The 23,649-nt window shown below is 44.2% G+C and overlaps 2 protein-coding genes across 2 annotated transcripts in view; one reads left to right on the forward strand and one right to left on the reverse strand.

The window, feature by feature from the left end:
- The window catches only part of LOC136331893 (zinc finger protein 420-like), a 123,226-nt gene that overhangs the window by 51,147 nt on the left and 48,430 nt on the right, over positions 1 to 23,649 (forward strand). The gene's annotated exons all lie outside the window — the stretch shown is intronic.
- The window catches only part of LOC136331889 (zinc finger protein 420-like), a 143,092-nt gene that overhangs the window by 13,217 nt on the left and 106,226 nt on the right, over positions 1 to 23,649 (reverse strand). The window contains exons 2-3 of the mRNA XM_066271043.1: positions 12,156 to 12,371; positions 82 to 301 (exon numbers count right to left, since the gene is read on the reverse strand). Coding sequence (XP_066127140.1) covers positions 82 to 301; positions 12,156 to 12,170 — 235 coding nt within the window. The 5' untranslated portion in view covers positions 12,171 to 12,371. The remainder of the gene's footprint in view (positions 1 to 81; positions 302 to 12,155; positions 12,372 to 23,649) is intronic.

Below are 23,649 nucleotides of genomic sequence, written 5' to 3' on the forward strand. Positions count from 1 at the left end.
AATTAATGTGCATCATAAGCCCTTGTTTCTATACCTACAAACCCCCATATTTGTTCCCAGATGGCAGAACTATAAAATTACCCTGCACGGAAGAAGCTCCACATGACGTTCCCCCTAATGAAGGAAACAAAAGCTGCAGGTAGAGAATAAACTCAGGAAGGAAGTCATCCTCACCCAGGGAGACCAGGTTCCTGTAGTTCTCCAACATCACATCCATGTACAGTTTCCGCTGATCTGGGTCCAGGCATTCCCACTCCTCCTGAGAGAAATCCACAGCCACATCCCTGTATGTCAATAGTTTCTGGAAGAAGAGAAACATTAGGAGATGTCCACAGTCTGAGTTCATAATGGCATCCAACATAAAAACAGGGTTAGAATTGGTTTTGTCCTAACACAAAATAATCCAGTAAAATCATGTTCAGCCAGAAATATATGTATTTTCTGAGTGTGTGTGAGAAAGAGGGTCACACAAACTAGATTGAGTTAAGAAGCATCACTTTTAAGCTATGGGACTTTTAGTTATTCATTGTCTGCTTTCTAATATGTGCCTTGACCAGGTGGCTATAGCCAAGTCAGTGACCCGTTCTTCAAGCCAGCAACCTTTGGACTCATGCCAGCATCCAGGGGGTACTGTCTATAACCCCATGCTCAAGCCAGAGAGCCTGGGTCTAAGTCAGTGACCTCAGAGCTTTGAAGCTGGATCCTCAGTGTCCCAGGTCAGTGCCTTAATTAACTACTGTGCCACTACCTGGTCAGACAGCAATAATCTTTCCATAAAATATTTTGTCATCTTTTGTTTCCTTAATCTTTCACACAGTAATATTTTCTAACTTATTTCCTAACACAGAGGAACTAGGATTACACATGTCCATAAACGCACTACACAGACTTGACTTTCCAAAAAGATGAATTTTAAAATTAAGGCATCACCGTGACCTGGTAGGTCAGGTGGGTAGACCATTCTCCTGATTTCCAATGTGGCACGTTCAATTCCTGGTCAAGGCGCATACAATATATCAACCAGTTAATTAATAAATAAGTGAAATAGCAAGTCTTTGGCTTTTCCCTCTCTCTATCTCTAAAATTTATCAATAGAATAAGGCATCAACACAGTCGTGGATTTGTCAATGCTGTATGTGTATCACTCATGATCACTTGTGTAAAAGTCACGAGTTGGAAGTGTAAGTACTTCTTTAATTCTGACGTGGACAACAGTGAACTGCTGTTTTCTAAAAATGCTGATTCTCACTCAGGAGTTCTGGGATGGGGCCTGTGTTTCCACACCTCTAACAAGCTCTCATTTTACCAGTGACACCAATGTCTCCAGTCCACATGCCACACTCCTGAATAGCACAAAGAAAACACAAGGGAAAATGCATATATGACTGTGAGCTAAATTTTTTTTTTTTACTTAATATTTTCCTTTTTTGTATTTTTCTGAAGTGAGAAGCGGGGAGGCAGGCAGACAAATTCCCACATGCACCCGACTGGGATCCACCAGGCAGGCCCACCAGGGGGTGATGCTCTGCCCATGTGGGTGTTGCTCCACTGTAACCAGAGCCATTCTAGCACCCGAGGTGGAGGCCATGGAGCCATCCTCAGCGCCCAGGTCAACCTTGCTCCAGTGGAGCCATGGCTGTGGGACAGGAAGAGAGAGAGAGGAAGGAGAGGTAGAAGGGTGGAGAAGCAGATGGGCACTTCTGTGTGCCCTGGCCAGTAATCGAACCCAGGACTTCCACACGCCAGGCCGACGCTCTACCACTGAGCCAACCAGCCAGGGCCCATTAATGGAATTTCTTGTTCTCAATGAATATGATGCATAGCAACCACAAATTTACAATACATAATAATCTTAGAACAAGATATAGCTTAGTTTGCTCTGTGACTCCTCTGTGAAGCAAACATTCAGTGAAGGGTAGACCTTGAATTTTACTTCAAAAATAATCTACAATTAAAAAAAAAATACAAACACTGGCCCATAGTCATAAGAAATTCCATAAACACCTATAAATGTTTCTATAACTGATAAAAAATACTTCTTAAGCAAGAAGAATATATAGCTCAAATAATGTTAACATGTTATACACACAGACATAGTAGGAGAAGATAATACGAGAACTAGGTACAGTTTGTAAGTCATAGAGCCTGACCTGTGGTGGTGCAGAGGAAAAAGCATCAAGCTGGAATACTGAGGTTGCCGGTTCAAAGTCCTGGACTTTCCTATTTAAGGCACATACTGGAATTTATGCTTTTTTTGTGACAGAGACAGACAGGAAGAGGGACAATCAGAAAAAGAGAGAGATGAGAAACATCAATTCCTAGTTGCGTCTCCTTAGTTGTTCATTGATTGCTTTGCCATATGTGAGCTGATGAGGGTGGGGGGAACTACAGCAGATCTAGTGACCCCCTTGCTTACACCTTGGGGCAAGACAGTAACTTTGGGCTTCAAGCCAGAGAACTTTGTGTTTAAGCAAGAGACCATGGGGTCAAATCTATGATCCGACACCTGGGTCTTCTGTGTCCTAGTCCAACCCTCTATCCACTGAGCTACCACTAGGTCAGGTGATACTCATTTTTAATAAAAACAACAGCAAGTAAAAGATACACAATAATAGAAAAGAATTTAAAGCAATTGGTTTTTTATCTCTTAATTTCTTTGAAAAAATTTTATTTTTATTTTTATTTATTTATTCATTTTAGAGAAGAGAGAGAGAGACAGACAGACAGACAGAAATGGGGGAGGAGCAGGAAGCATCAACTCCCATATGTGCCTTGACCAGACAAGTGCAGGGTTTTCAACTGGCGACCTTAGCATTCCAGTTCGATGCCTTATCCACTGCGCCACCACAGGTCAGGCCTCTCTGAAAATTTTAATACGCATCTGTGGAGAGCCCTGCTATGACACTGTAGACACACAACATGAATAAGGAAATTATCTGAAAATGGTCCAAAAAATAGTAATTTTTGAAAATGTCGATCCACATGTACCCTCCACAATCTGTTCTTTAACACTCACTTAAAATAAAGACGTTCTCAGCAATCTAGTGAGCAGGTCTCTTCTAGCTGCTCTTCTCTGTCAGAACTTCCTCAGCTATTCTGACCCGTAGAAGGTTCATTTCCTTAATCCTGTCCCTCAGAGGTGACACTGCAGCCACATGGAATTATAGCCTCCTTTCCCTTCTTACTGATGCCCGAGCCTCTGACCTATCCTCATAAGGATGTTGGACACAGTTGCCCTCCCAGGTTGACTTCACAAAGGGAATATTTCTAGTATTTGAAAGTCATTAAAGAGTAATGGTGGCATGAGAGATACCCCTGATCTGTCCCTTTGAAATTTCAACAAATTGAACAATTACAACACAGTGCAGTAATCCCAGCTGGACTCACAGGGCACCTGAAGGATCCCCACACCGAATGGACTGAGGTGTGGCGGATGAAAAGACGGCAGAAGATAAAACGCACTCAGTCAACTCTGAAGGGGAAAGAAACTAGCTTGACCAGGTTTATCTTTCTTTTTCTCTTCTGCTCTGTGGGAAGGAGGAAGGGCCATGCTGCCTGGGTCTTCTTTACTAAGAAACGAAGAGTCAAGTCCACAGTCCTTGAGCCTCCTTCAGTTAGGAGAGATGGAGAGGCTGAAAGGCAGAGGAGGGGGTGCTGAACTAAGGGGAGGAGAGGGGACAGGCTTAGCTCAGGGTCCCGGCCACACTTCCCGTGGTCTGCCTGCAGCTACTCTCTGCAACGAGACAAAGTGCAGTGTCCCAGCCTCCCAGATGCCAACTCACTCACATCGCGGGTAGGAAGAGTGGCAGTCACAGACCCCATAGGTAGCTCTCCAGAGCCACTCTCTCCCCTGAGAAGTAGAGCTACTCCACATCCGGTCCCCTGGTTTTTGAGTCATGGGGAGGAGCTCGCAGAGACCTGAAATCTCCACTGCTAAAACCTAAAGCAACAGAGCTGTAAAGGTATAAAGCTGAAGCCGTAAAACCCTCACTACAGGCCACACCCACCAATGACTGCAGCCCGGCCTGCATCATTAACAGGAAGGTCGCAGTGAGTTCTTTCCTAAAATCTGAGAGCTAAAACTTGCAGGACCGCAACACCTACTGTAAAGAAACAGTAACCTCACACACCTGAAAAAAAAATTCCTATTATTTCTTTTCCTCATTTTATTTACATTCCTTTTCTTTTTTCCTTTGTTTTTTTTAATTTGAATCTTATCTTTAACTTTAATTTTTTTGTTAATTTTTTTTGTATTTTTCCTACTTTTCTGTAGTTTATTTTACTTATAATGTATAAAATTTTTATATTATTTATGACTTTCCTTTGTTTTTATTTTTCATATGTTGATGTTTCTTCTTACAGTTCTTAACAATAACACTCTCAAATGCCATTAAGGCAGAAGAAATCAAATACCACGGATACACAAGAAAGAGTAAAGTATCTCCATAAAGAGATCACAACAACATGGAAACCCTGGTTCTAAAAAACAAAATTTAAAACTGAAGTTATAAAAAACACCTCAATAAGTTGCGAGGAAACACTGCTAGTCTACTTACTGAGATGAAAAACAAATTAAGCCTGACCAGGTGGTGGCGCAGTGGATGGAGTGTCAGCCTGGGATGCGGAGGACCCAGGTTCGAGACCCTGAGGTCGCCAGCTTGAGTGCGGGCTCATCTGGTTTGAGCAAAGCTCACCAGCTTGGAACCAAGGTCACTGGCTCAAGCAAGGGGTTACTTGGTCTGCTGAAGGCCCACAGGCAAGGCACATATGAGAAACCAATCAATGACCAACTAAGGTGTCGCAACGAAAAACTGATGATTGATGCTTCTCATCTCTCTCCGTTCCTGTCTCTCTGTCCCTATCTATCCCTCTCTCTGACTCTCTGTCTCTGTAAAAAAAAATAATAATGAAAAAAACAGTACTTCACTAAGGAAATTTAAACTATCAAAAAAAACCAGAGAAGAACTCAATACATGAACTGAAAAATGAAGTAGCAAGATTAGCTAATAAAACAGGCCAGACAAAAAAAGGAATTGCAAACACGGAAAACAGGCAACCAGGGATGCTACAGAGAGAAGAGAAAATAAACTCACAAAAAATAAAAAATGAGATCACCACAAGAATTGACTGCCTCCATCAGAAAGACCAATATGGCCCTGGCCAGTTGGCTCAGTGGTAGAGCACCGGCCTGGCATGCAGGAGTCCCGGGTTCGATTCCCGGCCAGGGCATACAGGAGAAGCGCCCATCTGCTTCTCCATCCCTCCCCCTTTCCTCCCTCTCTTTCTCTTCCCCTCCCACAGCCAAGGCTCCATTGGAGCAAGGTTGGCCCAGGCGCTGAGGATGGCTCTGTGGCCTCTGCCTCAGGCACTAGAATGGCTCTGGTTGTGGCAGAGTGATGCCCCGGATGGGCGGAACATCGCCCCCTGGTGGGCATGCTGGGTGGATCTCGGTCGGGTGCATGAGGGAGTCTGTCTGACTGCCTCCCAGTTTCCAGCTTCAGAAAAATACAAAAAGGAAAAAAAAAAAAGGAAGACCAATATAAGGAGTGACCAGGCATTGGTGCATGGGATAGAGGATTGGACTGAGATGCAGAGGACCCAGGACTGAAACCCTGTGGTTAAAAGCTTAAGCATGGGGTTTTCTTGGAGTGTGCATTGATGGGATCATAAACATGACACTATAGTCACTGGCTTGAGCCCAAAAATCACTGGCTTGAGAAAGAGGTCACTCACACTGCTATAGCTCCCCATGAAAGCACATATGGGAAAGCAGTCAATGAACAACTAAGGAGCTGCAACATAGAATTAATGCTTCTCATCTCTCTCTCTTTCTGTATATTTCTCCCTGTCTCTCTCTCTGTACAAAAAGCCCCCCCAAAAACCCCAGAAAAGAACGAGCAATATAAGAATGGGTATATCAGAAAAAGAAGAGTGGGACAAGGGGATGGAGAGCCTATTCAAACAGATAACAGATGAGAACTTTCCAAACCCATGAAAAGAGTGCTTTGAATGCAATAAGCAAACACAATGCCAAGTTACCTCAACCCAAACAGACCTACACCGAGGAAAAGTGACCATCTGCTTCTCCATTCCTTCCCATCTACCTTCTCTCGCTCTCTCCCTTCCCCTCCCACAGCAAATGCTCCAAAAGATGAGGTTGGCCTGGGCGCTGAGGATGGCTGCATGGCCTCTCCTCAGGTGCTAAACTGGCTGCAGTTACAATGGAGCAATGGCCTGAGATGAGCAAAGCATCATTCCATAGTGTAATTGCCAAGTGAATCCCATTCACGTGCATGCAGGAGTCTGTCTCTCAGCTTTTTTACTTACCACCTAAGAAAAATACATAAAAAAATCAAAAAAAGTGTAGCCATACTCAGATCTAACAATGCTGACTTCAAGCCAAAAAAGGTAACCATACACACAGATGGACATTTCATAATGATACAGGGGACACTGTATAAAGAAGACATAAAAATTCTTTATGTGCATCGAATCAGAAAACACCAGAATATATATGACATCTACTAACTGATCTAAAAATACTGCAGAAGCACAGAAAAACACAGACATTCTTGGAGATCTCAACATACAATTGACAACTTTAGATAGATCATCCAAACGGAAAATCAATAAAGAAATATTGACCTCAAATGACACTGGACCAAATGGAGATAATAAACATTTACAGGACATTTCACCACAAAATATCAGATTATACGTTTTTCTCCAGTGTGCATATAACATTCTCAAGAATAAACCATATGTTGGGTCTCAAACTAACATCAACAAATTCAAGATTGAAATGATACCAAGCATATACTCTGACTATAAGGCCTTGAAAATAGAATTCAGCCTGACTTGAGGTGGCATAGTGGATAAAGCGTTTACCTGAAACACTGATGTCGCTGGTTCAAAACCTAGGATTTCCTGGTCAAGGGATATAAGGCAGCTGATGCTTCCTGCTCCTTCCCCACTTCTCACTCTATTTCTCCCTCCTCTAAAAAAAATTTTCTTTTAAAAAAAGGAGAAATGAGAATTCAACTGCAAAAAGAAATTTAAAAAACCAACAAAAATGTGGAAATTAAAGTATACTTCTAAAAAATGACTGGGTCAAAGAAAAAAAAAAGATCAAAAGGTGCATACACCCTGACCTGGTGCTGGCACAGTGGATAGAGAATCAGACTGGGATGTGCAGAACCCAGATTCTAAACACCGAGGTTGCCAGCTTGAGTAAGGGGTCACTCGCTCTGCTATAGCCTCCTGGTCAAGCCACATATGAGAAAGCAATCAATGAACAACTAAGGGGGTACAAGGAAGAATTGATGATGCTTCTCATCTCTCTCCCTTCCTGTCTATCTGTCCCTCTCTGGCTCTCTCCTTGTCTCTCTCTCTCTCTCTCTCTCTCTCTCTCTCTCTCTCTCTCTCACACACACACACACACACACACACAAAATGTACATACAGACAAAAGAAAGTGACAATTTGACATATAAAAATTTAAGGGATGCTGCAAAATCGTATTAAGAGGCCTGACCAGGTGGTGGTGCAGTGGATAGAGCACTGGACTGCAACGCTGAGAGCCCAGATTGAAAACTGAGGCTGCTACCTTGAGCACAGGGTCAACTGGAATGAACATGGCTACCAGCTTGAACCCAATATCACTGGCTTGAGCAAGGGGTCACTCAGTCTCTTGTAGCTCCCTGGTCAAGGCATATATGAGAAAGCAATCAATGAACAACTAAGAAGCCACAACAAAGAATTGATGCTTCTTATCTCTCTTCCCTCCTGAATGTCTCTCCCTGTCTGTCCCTCTCTCTGTCTTCATCACCCCCCCAAAACAAATCCTCCCTAAAAGTAAAAGTCCAGAGCCAGATGACTATACTAGCAAATTCTACCTAACACTCAAAGATTCAGTTCCTGTGAATCTCAAACTCTTCCAAAGAGAACAAGCAGTACTTCTTAACACATTTTATATGATCAACAATATCATGTTACCAAAACCTGGCAAGGTTACTACAAAAATAAACAGAAAACAATGGACCAGTATCTCTAATGAATACTGATGAAAAAATCCTAAACAAAAATACTAGCAATTAGAATATAACAACACATGAAAGAAATAATACATCAGTATCGAGTGGAATTCATTCCAGGTGCACAAAGATGGTTCAATATACGTATGTCGTTTAATATAACACACATCAACAAAACAAAGAAAAATCATACGATCCTATCAATAGATGCAGAAATGCCATTCGGTAAGATACAACATCCCTTTATATCTTTAAAACACTCAATAAAATTGGAATAGAAGTACCTCAATATAATAACTGCCACAAATGACAAATCATCAGCTAATATCATACTGTTAGGTTCAAGGAAGTGTGCTGTCTAACTCTTAGAAAAACAGGCTATGAGTCAGAGACCCTTATCAGAAGTTTATGTTTGAAATTCTCCACTGAGCAATACCCACCTCCCCCCGTAACTGCGCACGACCTCCCTAGCCAATAGCTAACAGCCACATCAGCTTCTGTATGATGCTTGCTCATCCTAGATAGCCACCCTATAAAAAGGAGCCATTTTAGAAGCTCGGGGCTGCAGTGCTCCAGTCTCTTTGGAGGCGTGGGTTGCCTGCAGTCCCTACGCAGGTTTGGGGGGGCTGCAGTGCTCCCTTGCGTGGGTTGCGTGCAGTCCCTGTACAGGTCTGCAATAAAACTTATAAAATTCACTTTGGGTTTGCTGTGGCCTGTCTCCTGGGATGTAACAATACCAAATGAAGAAAAACTGAAAGCTTTTACACTAAAATTAGGAACATATCAAGGCTGCCACTGTCTTCACTAATATTCAACATAGTGCTGGAAGTTTCAGCCAGAGTATCAGGCAAGGGAAAGAAATAAAAGGCATTCATGTTGGAAAAGAAGAATTAATTGTATCATTTTTCCAGACAATATTATCCTGTATAAAGGACACCCAACACCCCGGCCAGCTGTCTGAGTGGTAGAATATCTACTCAGCCTATGGACATCCTGGGTTCAATTCCCTCTCAGGGCACACAGGAGAAGCACCCATCTGCTTCTTGATGAGTTGAGCCTCTTAGCCTCCTGCAGCCATGGCTCAATTGCAGTGTGTTGGCACTAGGCACTGAGGATGGCTCCATGGTCTCCGCCTCAGGTGCTAAAAAATTTATCCAGGAACAAAAAAGTAAGGACCCTAGATGGCAGAGCACCGCCCCTAGTGGTCTTGCTGGGTGGATCCCTGTCGAGTGCATGCGGTATTGTCTCACCCTCACCTCCTCTCACTGAAAAAAAAAAGAAAAACCCCAATTCAACCAAAATAAATTAGAAACTAAACACCAATGCAGTAAAGTCGCAGGATACAAAATCAACATCCAAAAATGTATTCCTTTCATATATGCCAAGAGAGAAACTCAAGGAAATGAACTAAAAAAAATTCCCTTTACAATAGCAGGAAAAAATAAAATAAAATACTTTAGAATAAACTTAATAAAAGATGTAAGGTACCTATATACAGAAAACTAAAAAGCATTATTAAAGAAATTAAAAAGAACACAATGAAATGGAAAAATGTTTCATGTTTGTGAATTAGAAGGGTCAACATACTTAAAATGGCCATATTACCCAAAGCAATAAACAAACAATACAATACTCATCAACATCCCAAGTCATTTTTTAAAGAAATAAACCAAAAAATCACCAAGTTCATATGTACCCTTAAAAAAACGCAAATAATAAAAGCAATCCTGACAAAAAAAAGAACAAAGCCAGAGGTATTTTATCACATTACTTGACTTCAAATTATACTACCGAGCTGTGATAATCAAACAGATAGTATTGGTAGAAAAGTAGATTCAAAGACCAATGAAAAGAATCATGAGCCCAGAAATAAAACCACATATATACATATGGACAAATCATCTTCATTAAGAAGCCAAAAACAAACAATGGAGAAAAGGAAGCCTTTTCAATAAATGCTGCTGGGAAAACTGAAAACTCACATGCAATACAATGAAACATTTTTGTTCACTGCACATAAAGTAATTCAAAATAGATCAAAGACCTAAATATAAGAGCTGAAAGAGTAAATTATATAGAAAAAAACATAGATACTAAAGTCACAGACCTTGACCATACAGAGCAATTTATGTATTTGACCCCAATGGCAAGGGAAGTAAAGGCAAAAATAAATGAGTAAGACTATATCAAACTAAAAAGCTTCTAAAGAGCAGAAGAAACTGAAAACAAAACAAATAGCCAACTAAACGGGAGATGATTCTTGAAAACAGCTCATATTAGGGGTTAGTATCCAAAATAAATAAACACCTCACAAAGCTCAAAAACAAAAAAGGAAACAATCCAATTAAAAAGTAGAGAGAGGACCTGAACATATACGTCTCCTAAAAAGACAAACCAATGGCCAACAAATATATGAAAAGATGCTCATCTTCACTCACTAGTTGAGAAATGCAAATCAAAAGTACAATGGCATACGACCTGACACCTGTTAGACTGGCTACTGTCAACAAGACAGGTAATAACAAGTAGTACTGGAGAGGCCGTGCAGAAAAAAAAACCCTTATTCACTGCTGGTATAAATGTAAACTAGTACAGCCACTGTGGTAGACAGTATGGATGGGCTTCAAAACATTAAGAACAGAACTACCATGACCCAGCAATCCCTCTACAGGGTATCTACCCCAAAACTCAGAAACATTCATACGTAAAGACACATGCAGCCCCATGTCAATCACTCCATGGCCTAGGCATGGAATCAACTAAAGTGTCCTTTAGTAGAGAATAGGGTCAGATGATGTACAATGGAATACTACTCAGCCATAAGAAATGATAATACACAGTTTGAACAGGCGGTGGCGCAGTGGATAGAGCATTGCAATGGGACGCAGAAAATCCAGGTTCAAAAACCTGAGGTTGCCGGCTTGAGCACAGGCTCATCTGGTTTGAGCAAGGCTCACCAGCTTTTTCACAAGTTCCCTGACGTGAGCAAGGGGTCACTCGCTCTGAGGTAGCCTCCCCATCAAGGCACATATGAGAAAGGAGTCAGTGAACAACTAAGGTGCTGCAACAAAGAACTGATGCTTCTCATCTCTCTCTGCCTGTGTGTCTGTCCCGATCTGTCCCACTCTCTGTCTCTGTCACATACAAAAAAAAATTAATTGATAATATAGTATCACTTATAACAACATGGATGGACCCTGAGAACATTATGCTGACTGAATCACGTATATCAATCCTAAGAATTACATATTTACACACATAGTTGAGATAGAAAAACTGAGACTCATGGGCATAAAAAAAGTGGTTAACAGGAGGAGGGGATGAGGGGGAGAATAATAAGGGGAGGGTGCAGGGAAGGGTATAAAGAGGAAGGACAAATATAAGGTGACAGGAATTAATTTAACTCTGGGTGATGGAAATACAATATACTCAATAATTCAAATGCTGTGATGGTGTTTTCCTGAAACCTATGTACTCTTATTGATCAATGTCACCCTGTTAAATTATCTAAATAAAAAGTGATTAATTCATGGTGGGAATTTTTCACACCCTCAGGGAGCCTGCATGGAGAGAAGGCTCTGGGACAAAGGAGGGAAGTATATAAGCTGCTGACCATGACAAATAAAAGAGTCTGATAGCTCAGTAGGTTAGAGCATGGTCTTGAAGTACAGAGGTTGCTGTTTTGATCCCTGCCCAGAGCACATACAGGAACAGATCAATGTTCTTGCCACTCTGACACTCTCTCCCTCATTCTCTGTAAAATCAATGAAATAAATATTTTTTTAAAAAAAAAGAGAGAGAGAAAGAAAACAAGCTTGACTGGTGGCACAGTCAATAAATCGTCAACCTGGGATGCTGAGGTTGCTGGGCTGACCCAGTCAAGGCACATAAGGGAAGCCCCTACTACAAGTTGATTCTCCCCACTTCTCCCCTCTCTTTCTCTGCTTCCATCTTTCTACCTACTATCCTAAATCAATAAATAAAATTTTAAAAAATAAGTAAATGGAAACAACATCACTAGGCAGGAACATCAGAAGTACAGAAATAAAGGTTGAGGGTCGTAAATCCCCTGAAATTGGGAGAAAAAGCAAACACAGCCTCTGCCCAGGACACATCGCTTACCTGAGAAGCAGCCATTCTGTCCTGGTCCGGCTCCTGCTTGTTTTCTCAGGTGACAGTATGTTGAGGAGTCAAGTCTGCATTTCGAGAATGTGCTACCACAGGTGTCCACACAGCCCCTCTATCCACTTCCACCGCAGTCACAGACAGGAGGACCTGGAAATGCTGAAAAGGCCACACTCTCCTGTCCTTCCTCACTGGAGTCAGCCAAAAGTGCTCCTGCAGGGAGACCACACTGTATTATTTTCCTGTCTTCATCTGTCCTCCCTCAGACGTCCACACATTCCCACAGCAATGAGAACGGGCGCTGCTCTCCTGAACGCCCAAACCCAACACAACACCCTGTCACCTCCCCTGACCATGCCTGCTCCCCACTCTCACTAATGCATCCCGGGTGCACTCCTCTCTGGGAATGTCGGTGCCTCCCCACTCACCTTTGCCTGTCTCTCTCCTAAGCTCTGAGGGTTCCTCTTTTGCCTCTGAAACCTGTTCCCTGAGCCAAATTCTACTTCTGTGACTTATTTCATTCGATGTGACAGAGGGGTGCCCCGACTGATAGGTGCAGTCAGACAGTAAGGGAGAGAGTTGAAAAGCATCAATTCTTCATTTTGGCTCTTTGGCTGTTCACTGATTGCTTTCTCATAAGAGCCTTGATGGGGAAAGGAGAGACTACAGCGGACGAGTGACCCCTTACTCAAGCCAGTGACCCTTGCCTTAAGCCAGCGACCTTGGGCTTCAAGGCAGCGACCATGGGGTCATGTCTATGATCCCACACTCATGCCAGTGACCCTATGCTCAGGCCTCTGACCTCAGTGTTTTGAACCTGAGTTCTCTGCATCCCAGCCTGATGTTTTATCCACTGAGACACCACCTGGTCAGGATACTTACGGATTTTAATTAAATTTTTCATATAAAAAACAAATGCATCCAGGATCCTTCCTGCTAATTCCTGGGCTCACTCAAAAATCATATGGAGCAGCTCATAAAAACAACGTTACCTGACTGGAGGTAATGCAGTGGATAAACTGTAGACCTGGAACACTGAGGTCGCTGGTTCAAAACCCTGGGCTTGCCTGATCAAGGCACATATGGGAGTTGATGCTTCCTACACCTCCCTCCTCTTTCTCTATTTGTCTTTCTCTCTTTATCTCTCTCTCTCTTGCCCTAGCTAGTCTCTAAATTGAATAAATAACTAAACTAATCAACAACGCTGCTCTACCCAGAGCAACTCTCTGAGTTTGAGGGGGATGGTGCAGGTGATCTCCATTCTTAAAAATCAAGCCATCTAATAATAGAACCCCAGAGGGAAATGGTTTAGCTTCAATAAGCATGCAGATCCCTTGGGGATGAGGGCTCCACTCTAAGTTGTGGTTTCGCAGGTGGGGCCCAGGATATGGCATCTTTATCTAGGTCCCTAAGGTGCCTGCACTGCTCCCTCAGAGCTGTTTTCAGCAGCACTGGCTGACGGGGATCAGACACAGCACACCTCACACTTCTCGATACTATGAGGGTGGTTTCACTTTTTCAGTCACTACTTCAAAAAATCACATGAAGAAAATAAAAGCTGCCGAACATCTGATGAACTCAAGACATAAGGCTCTGACTGCTAAGATCAGACATCCTTACCAAGTGCACAGTGAAGTAGCCCAATATACTTTACTAAATACCAATGGCTGTTTAAACATATGAAAGACACTACAAAGGATGAAGGGCTTAGAATTTAAACTTGACACAATACATTGAAAACAAAAACGATACAGAATCTTTTTTAATGTAATGACTTCTAGGATCAAAAATTTAAAATTTGAGACTGACTCATATTTGGCAAAGAATTATAAGCTCTGGATATGGCCTTGGCCATTTGGCTCAGCAACAGACCGTTGGCTTGTTGTGTGAAAGTCCTGGGTTCAATTCCTAGTAAGGGAACTCAGGCTAAGCAACCATCTGCTTCTCCAACCCTCCCTCTATCCCTTCACTTTGTCTTTCTCTTCTCCCTCCGCAGCCATGACTTTATTGGAGCAAAGTGGCCTCAGGCACTGAGGATGTCTCCATGGCCTCACCTCAGGCACTAGAATAGCTAGACACTAAAACTGTTCAACCGCAGAGCATCGCCCCCCAGTGGGTTTTCAAGGTAGATCCCAGTAGGGACACTTGCAGTAGCGTCTTTCTGCCTAACGCTTCTCATTTAACAGAAGGAAAAAAAGAATTATATGCTGTGGCTATGAGATATCACCACTGCTTATTTAAAATTTAATAACTACTGCAAGGAAACACATAGTCAACATACTAAGATTTATCTAAATATGTTATTTTTAAAAGGAATTACATGTGAGATGTATAATAAAATAGGTAAATCCATTGGGCCAAAAAAAAATTCTTTTTATCTTCATTCCCACTTCTGCTCCCCAGCCCCCCTCCCTGCGCCCTTCTCTCCAGGCCCCTCCCTCTCCTCGGGGTTTCTCCCCTTTCTTCCCCTCGCGCTCCTCTCCCCGGTTACTGTCACTCTCCCGTCGCGGTCCCGTCCCCCCGCACCCCCACGTTGCCGTCTCTTCATGTCTCCTCACTGACCTCTCCTCCCCCTCCCGTGTCTCTCCGTCCCCTGACCCCTCCCAGCCCCGCTCTGCGCGTCCCCGGGGCCCCTTCGCTGTCGCCGCTCCCACACAGCCCTCCCCGCGCGGGGCCGGTGCTCTTCTGGGGACCCGGCGTTCTCGCCCCGATCCCCGCGCCCATGGTGAGTGTGCTTTTCCTGGACCCGGGTCTCTTAGTAAATGGGGTGGGGTCTCAGGAGGGGGTCCGCAGGTCCCCAGGCCATGGTGGGTGGTGCAGTCCGGGCTCTATGGGCCGAGAGGCCGGGTGGGGGGAGGGGCGCACACTGTCCGTCTCCAGCGCCGGAGTCCGTCTCCCGGAACTTTAAACAGCGCGGGGAGGTGTGGGGGGTGGGGGATGGGGGGAGTAACTGCCCCCTCGGGACCGAGGCAGGAAACCCCGCGGCAGGGGGGCGTCCCACTCCCGACGACGAGGGGACATGGGTGGGGCGACCTCAGATTTTTCCGGGAAACCGACGCGGAGCCCCCACTGGGACTCCGTACTCACCGCTGGGGACTCAAGAGCGGGGCTCTCCACATCCTCAGCGACCATCCGTCTTCCTGCGTGGAAGCCTGGGGACGGAGAGCGCCATATTTAAACAGGAAAAACCATCCCCAGCCGCTTCCGGGTTTTTAGCAAACTGCGCGTGCGCAGTGCCTAAAAAAAACCAAGCGGGACTTTTTTTTTTTTTTATTACAGAGACAGAGAGAGAGGGGTAGATAGACAGGAACGAAGACGTGAGAAGCATCAATCGTCAGTTTTTCATTGCAGTGCCTTAGTTCATTGATTGCTTTCTCATATGTGCCTTGACCGCAGGCCTCCAGCAGACCGAGTGACCCCTTGCTTGAGTCAGCGACCTTGGGTCCAAGCTGGTGAGCTTTGCTCAAACCAGATGATCCTGAGCTCAAGCTGGCAGCCTTGGGGTCTCGAACCTGGGTCCTCCAAGTCCCAGCCCAACGCTCTATCCACTGTGCCACCACCTGGTCAGGTGGTTATAGCCTTTTCTTGTATGTTGGTTTGAACTTAGTAATTATTCCTAAAATTGCAATGGCAGACTTTCTTGGCTAGAGTTGCCAAGAGACGGATATAGGAATATCTACCTAGCAGTTTTTCTGTCTTTTCTTGACCCATATAGGTGGCAACATGGAAAGCTTGGACTATTGCTCACCCAACAAGCGGGGAACGACAACATTACCGTCTGGAAGTTGCATCTAGCCGTCCTTTAACTCTTCTGCTGCTTCTTTCTACATCTACCTTTTCTCTCCTTCAGAATATCTGGGTAACAGTTCTGGGGCCCAAGAGATCAGAAGGGCTATAGTAGCCTCGTGGTAGGGCAGGGTAGAAGCTCTCTTTGGCTCTGCATCTGTTCTGCCATTTTTCTACCTTCTTCCCTCTGGTGTCCTCGGCAGTGGAGTCACTGCTACTAGTTTTGACTTCCAGGCTGCTTCCAGCAGCTGGAGAATTTCTTCTGGATATTTAAGATTTTTGCCCCACAGCAGTTAAGAGTCCTCTCTCTTTGTAAATTGCTCCATGTACTTAGAGAGTGAGGAAGGCAAAACTGGAATCTGTAAAGATATTCACTTTTTCTTTCACTGAGCTTTAAGGCTCGAGTCAGGGCAATCAGTTCTGCCCACTGAGCAGAAGTACCTTGGGGTAGAGGCCACACCTCTGTAGTCTGTGTTAGAGTCAGTACTGCATACCTTGCTTACTTTTCTCCCTGTAAGTTTGAAGGAGTTGCTTTTGTCCACATACAGCTCCCAGTCTAACTCCCTTAAGGGTTGACCTAGCAAGTCTGGCCAACTGGAGTATACTACATCAAGTACTTCCAAACAATTGTGTTGCGGCTTTTTCTCATTCACTGGGAGCAGTGTTGGTGGATTTAGAGTGTTATATACCTCTATTACCAGTCTTAGGTTTTCACATAATTAACTCTGGTACGTATTGAGGCAGGCATTTTTGAGCCAGTGATGTCCTTTGACATTTATCAGAGTCACTATAGCATGCGGCACCCACACCTTTAGATCTTGTCCTAAAATTAGTTAGTCTGCCTCTTGTATCAGCATGGCAGTGGCTAATAAGGTTCTTTAAGCATGGTGGCCAGCCCTTTGCAACACCGTCTAGTTGCTTGGAGACGTATGCTACAGGTTTAGGCCATGACCCTAAATCCTGAATTAATACACACACTGCTGTTTTGCTCCTAAGACATACAGTACACAAAGTTTTGCTAGGTTACAAACACCTAGTCCTGAGGCAACTTGTAATTCCTTTTAAAGACTTTTAAAGGCACAGTTCTGTTCTGGCCCCCAGTCCATGGGCTCTTTCTCTCCCCCCTTTGTGACTTCATAGAGGGGTTTAGCCAGTAGTGCAAAGTTCTGGATCCCCAACTTTGTAGTTCTGGCCAAACCCATCTATAAAGTTACAGAGGGAGGAAAAAACGAGCCCATAGAGTGTGAGCTGAAACAGGAGAGTGCTTTACTGACTCTTAAAATGGAACTACAAGTTGCCCCAACATTAGGTTTTCCTAATCTAGAAAAAGCTCTTGTGCTGTGTGTCTCGGAGAGGAGCAAGACAGCAGTGGGTATATTAACACAGGACTTTGGGTCATGGCATAGACCGGTAGCCTACCTCTTCAAGAAACTAGACAGGGTTGCAAACGGCTGGCTATGATGCTTGAGAGCCCTAGAAGCCAGACCTATGCTGGTACAAGAGGCAGACAAATTAACTTTGGGCCAAGACCAAAAAATGCAGGAGCCACATGCTGTAGTGACTCTGATGAATGCCAAAGGTCATCGGTAGCTCACTAATACCTGTCTCACTAAGTGTAAGATTGGTGCATAATGGGGGAAGGTCACGTGGGGAGCCCAGGCCTGGGAAGTTAGCTAGAACCGCCCACAGCCAAGTGCGCCAAAAGAAACTTCCTAGAAGTCCTTGGGAAAAGAGCGACCGTCGTCAGCCAGTGAGATTTCATCACGTCATATTCGCTCACCCACCCGAGAGGACCCTTCTAAATATCCCTCATGCAGTTTAATCCATGTGACTCCTCTGGCCTCTCTCCCAGGACTAGAGGACCTTGTCGGGCTGGATGTGCTGTACTAAATAAAGCCTTGCTATTCCACACTTCGTGGCTACAGCCCCTTCCTTCTTTCTCAGCGGGGAAAAATACTTTACACTAACTAGCAGATTTTGTTACGTTGTAAAGCCAGAAGCCAGGGCCACCATCACAGCAGCCCGGCTCATGCAGGTTCGCATTGGATTCGGACAGTTGGTAAAGAAACACTGGAGCCAAAAACTGGTGGGCCATTGTTGGGCAGATAAAATGTATTATGCTCACTTTGTTAAAGAGGCCATTGCCCAGGTGATATTAATGTGTGTTGAGAATTGTTGTAGCCTGAGGCTTGGTTTTGGGATTAAGCCTGTCCCACCCTTTTTGGCGTGAGGTGGTACAATCCTATCATGCCTCATAGAAGTGATTTTGTATTAGAGACTTCCCCATTTTGTATATTGGATTAAGGGTTTGGATTTCTACACTATAAAATGGGAACGGAGCGGGAGTTTGCTCTCTTGGTTCCTGAGGTTAGCATGAGAGAGCAGAGAGAATAGAGCCAGCAGCGGGAGGAGGCCACGTGGAGAAGGCCAGGAAAAGCAGCCAAGATGGCGGAGTACTGAGTGAGATGCCAGTTTGTACAGAGTTTGTATCTGGGATAAGGAAGGAAATGGGGAACTGAGGAGAATAAGGCTGTTGAGCTAGAAACCTTTGATTCTAGGAAACTCGGATAAATCAGTAGCTTTGTGAGCACTGAATGTGACTGGGGTTTTGGAGCCCAGTGTGTATTTTTACTTGCCCGCCGGGTGCAAGCTAGATTAAAGACTATGGCCCACCAGTTTTTGGCTCCATGGTTTCTTTACCGACTGTCCGAATCCAATGCGAACCTGCATGAGCCAGGCAGCTCTGATGCTGGCCATGGCCCTGCCTCCTGGCTTTACAGCCATTTTCTTTAATTCTAGCTTGCACCCGGCGGGCAAGAAAAACACACACTGGGCTCCAAAACCCACTCACATTCAGTGCTCACAAAGCCACTGACTTATCTGAGTTTCCTAGAATCAAAGGTTTCTAGCTCACCAGCCTCATTCTCCTCAGTTCCTCATCTCCTTCCTTATCCCAGATACAAACTCTGCACAAACTGGCATCTCACTCAGCACTCCGCCATCTTGGCTCCGTCTCCTGGCCACGTGGCCTCTTTCTGCTCTCTCTGCTCTGCTCCTTCTGCTCTCTGCTCTAATGATAATCTCAGGAACCAAGAGAGCAAGCTCTTGTTCTGCCCCCATTTTATAGTGTCGATTCAAAACCTTTAATCCAACATACAAAATAGGGAAGTCTCTACAAAGTCACTTCTCTGAGGCGTGATAGGATTGTACCGCCCTACATCAAAAAGGGTGGGAAAGGCTTAATCCCAAAACCAAGCCCCAGGCTACAAGGATTCTCAACACACATTAATATCACCTGGGCGACGGCCTCACGTGGACAGCGCCATTTTTAACAAAGTGAGCATAATACATTTTATCTGCCCAACATACGTGAAAACTCAAGACTGGTAATAGAGATGTGTACCACTTTAAATCCAGCAACACTGCTCCCAGTGAACAACAGAAAGCTCCAGCACAATTAGAAGTGCTTGGTGCAGTACACTACAGGGGCCAGGCTTACTATCAATAGATCAACCCCTAAGGGAGCCCGAGTGGGAGTTGTATGTGGACGTAAACAGCTGTCATTCAAAGGGAGAAAGGCAGATATCGCGGTCTAGCCATGACGAGTCTATTATGAGGTCTCGAACGGATAAAAGTAGAAAATTGAATAAATGATAGACATAGACTTAAAGATATATACATACAGATGGGTTCAGGAGGACGGCATGGAGAACAGTCTCTACTGTTCTTGAGCCCATGCAATGGCAGCCCCCACAAGCGCATCTGTCTTTATCCAGGAAAAAAACATGGTCCATTAGCAATTCAGTTGTTTCCAAAACAACTCAAAAACAACCTTCAGCATACCATTCAAATCTAACTTTACACCAATAAGAAACTAGCTTCCAGCCTGCTCTGGAGAACATGGGTGGGACAAGCGAGAATCAGATATAGCTCTTAGTTGACTAGGCAGGTGAGGTGGGGGGTTGGACCTAATACCTTTGTCCCTAGACGTATCCAGGTTGCAAAAATACCCTGTTTATATTTCAGTCCCCAACAAATCCCCCTTCTGTATTTTTTAAAACTTCAATTCATGTGCTCTGACTCCTACTCATCTGAATTCCAATGTTCCGATTTGGAGGCAGACTGCAAAAATATAAAATAAAATTAAAATAGCCAATGCTAACAGATACTATAACAAGTATCCAAATGCAATGAAGTGATTAAAGCCTATTATATTATCTAGGAAAGTCTTAACTAATACAACAGGATCTAAAATAAAATTCTTAGTCTTAAATGTCATTAACAGGTTCATGTAATTTCACCAAGTCCATGTTGACACCATCACTGCTTCACATTATTTGTAAATGTAACTCAACCCTGCTTCAGTCTCAGAACTGTCCCAAGGAGCAGGAATCACACACATTCAGGAAAAGTCCACAAAGCACTGGAGTTGTGGTCACATTTCCATACTTTGCAGCTAGAGTCCAAGTCCCAATGACCACTGCTTCTAGCTGGTAATGATTCAGGTAGACTTGAAAAGCCATCTACAGCATGTATGGAGATGGAGGTTCTGTTTTCTTTAAACTGGAGAGATGAACCCAGGGGGCCTTTCCCTGGAGATCTGCAACTGTGGCATCATGAAGAGAACCTTAAGATACACTATGCTGGATGGCAGAGGTAAATTAATCTAAATTAGGAGCAGGCCCCAACCTAAATTGGCATGGGACATTGAGGCAGGAGGAATAAAGGAGACACTATACTGTATATGAAACAAAGCAGCAGGAAATAAGACTATCAACACCCACAATAGAGATCTTCGAGGGATGAATAAAAACACGAATATTCAGGCAAGGCATAGTAAGTGGCCCTCGTGTCCATAAGAAATAAGATCAGTTTACCTGCTACTTTGAAGAAATACCCTAGGCTCGTCTACAGAGATGTGAGATTAGGCCAACGGCCTTGGGCACCTTTAGCCTTCAGTGGTAAGTCCGAGCAGTCGAGGCAAGGTCAGGTCACGGGTGGCTGGAGAAGGGCTGGAACAGACAGAACCCTCCCTTAGAGGAGGGAGGGGGCAGCTTACCTTCTTGTATCCCTTTTTCCCACAGCAAAGACATGTCCCTGGTGCAGACTGAGAAACCTGGCAGACTTTAGCTCAATGACCTTTCTTTCCACTCTTGAAGCAGGGCCTTGATGGAGTCCTATGAAATCCTTTTGGGGTGTTGAAGCCTTTAAGGGTGTATGCCAAGAGCTGGTATTTTGTCTGATCTCTTTTGGGCTCTGTCTCCTTTTCTGTTCCTCTTGGTCATTATAGACCTTAAAAGCCATGCTCAGAAGATATTGCTGAGGGATTTGAGGGTCCTCATCCACCTATATAAACTTTTTCTGTATATCTGGAGCTATTTGGAAAAAGACAAAACAGTGTTATTAGCTGCATCAAATAAAAGAGGGTAGAAGTTTTCAGGAGAAAGAGGTTTGGTGTCTCCTGTAGGATTCCAGAGTCTCTCAGCTGCTGAATAACCCTGTACATCAGCATTCAAAATCATTTTTTTTCTTCTGGTTTATTTTTTTCATTTTAGAGAGGAGAGGGAGAGACAGAGAGAGGAGAGACAGAGAGAGAGACGGGGGGAGGAGCTGGAAGCATCAACTCCCATATGTGCGTTGACCAGGCAAGCTCAGGGTTTCAAACCAGCGACCTCAGCATTTCCAGGTCGATGCTTTATCCACTGCGCCACCACAGGTCAGGCCCAAAATAAATTTTTTAAAGTAAAAAGCATGATAAAAAAGATTTGCAGGAATTCCAGGATATGACTCCCCACCCTTTTTTATATTATTATATTTACAATTGACCTTTAAGCATTTGTTGGGCACACTTTATAATACCTTGACTTTAAAGATTGTAAGAAACATTTGACTTTATTTATGTTAACTTCTAACAAAATATAGTAAATGCATTTGTTTAAAAGACTTTATTTATTCATTTTAGACAGGAGAGAGAGAGAAGGGAGGAGCAGGAAGCATCAACTCCCATATATGCCTTGACCAGGCAAGCCCAGGGTTTTGAACCGGTGACCTCAGCATTCCAGGTCGACGCTTTATCCACTGCGCCACCACAGGTCAGGCCAGTAAATGCATTTTCAAGTAACATTCCCATACTTATTAAAACATTTCTACCCCATTAAGTAACATGTAAATTAAACAGTATATTAAAGCTGGAAAATTCCAGTGTGGCTTTCATTAATTTCCTATATTAAGCAAATTCACACTGTTTCAAGCTTTTCAGCTTGCAGCACTTTGGCCAAATTTGCAAGACTCTAGGATCCACATTCTACCCCTTTGTTCACTTACAATCTAAAGCACAGGTATTCCTGTACAAGGAAATTAGGAACATTACACAAATTACAACAACATAACAAATTATACATTTTCAACAATTACACAGATAAACTTCACCAGTCTCTGAGCACTTTGCCAAAGGCCCAAAATGTCCTCGGACTTCTTTCTAGCCATGAAAAAAGCTTTCCAGGGCAGGGGGAAGGCCTCCAGCAAAGCTGACCCCACCCCCATTAGGGTATTTCACATTTTCCAAAATCTGTAAGTCCATGCAACAAAGGAGCCAGTGCCCACTCTGGTCATAGTCCAGGAATCAGTCCATGCACATGGGGCCTCAGCAACCCCCCTCATTCCTGCTGTCCTGGCAGGTCTTACACTGTTCCAAAGAGGAGCAAGTGGCAATGTAAATCAGTGTTTCCATCTTTGCTCTGTAGAGCATGATGGCAGTTACCCTTATGTCCCAGAATCACAGACCTATGAGGGGTGTAGTAGGTACTCCTTGCTGCTGGGCTCTCACCTTCTGGAGACGGCAGATCGCAACTCCAGCCTGATTCTCCTCATCCTCCAAAGAGAAACTGGAAATGCCAGCTACCACTGCCAGGCTTGAGCCACAGGCCGCCACCGCCTTCTGCTTTATGTGTCTTGCAGCCACAGCCCCGGCCTCAGCCTCAGCATCCCATTTCTGCTGGCTCTCCACAATGTCCAGGGCATGCTGCAAGTCACAAACCTGTGATTCCTTCTTCAGTGGCTGCTCTATTTCCAGGTGAATCTCATGAACCTGGTTGGCCTCCTCTGGTGCTTGCTCTAGCTCCAGGGTCAGCATCTCTTTCTCCCAGGTTTGCTCCACCTCCTTCCACTGCCCAGTTTGCAGGTTCCATGCAGCCTATCCTCAGTTTCCTCACACATACCTGTAAAAGTCAGCCTGCCTATGGTCCCCAAAAGGACAGACATGGGGAATCATAACAGCAGCCAGTCCTCTATTCCACTGCTCAAAGGTGGTAGTGGCTCCATACCAATCTGATTCGAACCTTGCCACAGACTATGCCAAATATAAAGCCAGTAGCTGTGGGCACCAACACAGCCTCCTGACCCATGAAGATTCAGGTTTGATTCGAACAGTCGGTAATGAAACAATGGAGCCGGAACTGGTGGGCTATTATCTTTAATCCTAGCTCACACTCAGCAGGAGAGTAATACACACAATGGGAAAACACTTCCCTTTCCATTCAGGGCTCCCAAAGCCACTGACTTATCTGAGTATTCCTAAAATCAAAGGTTCTACCTCACCAGCCTTATTCACCTCTGTTCCCCATCTTCTTCACTCTACACAAACTCTGCACAAACTGGCTTCTCCTTCTGCACTCCACCATCTTGGTTGCTTCTCCTTGACATGCTA

Source organism: Saccopteryx bilineata, chromosome 3, assembly GCF_036850765.1.
Source record: "Saccopteryx bilineata isolate mSacBil1 chromosome 3, mSacBil1_pri_phased_curated, whole genome shotgun sequence".
Lineage (NCBI taxonomy): Eukaryota > Metazoa > Chordata > Mammalia > Chiroptera > Emballonuridae > Saccopteryx > Saccopteryx bilineata.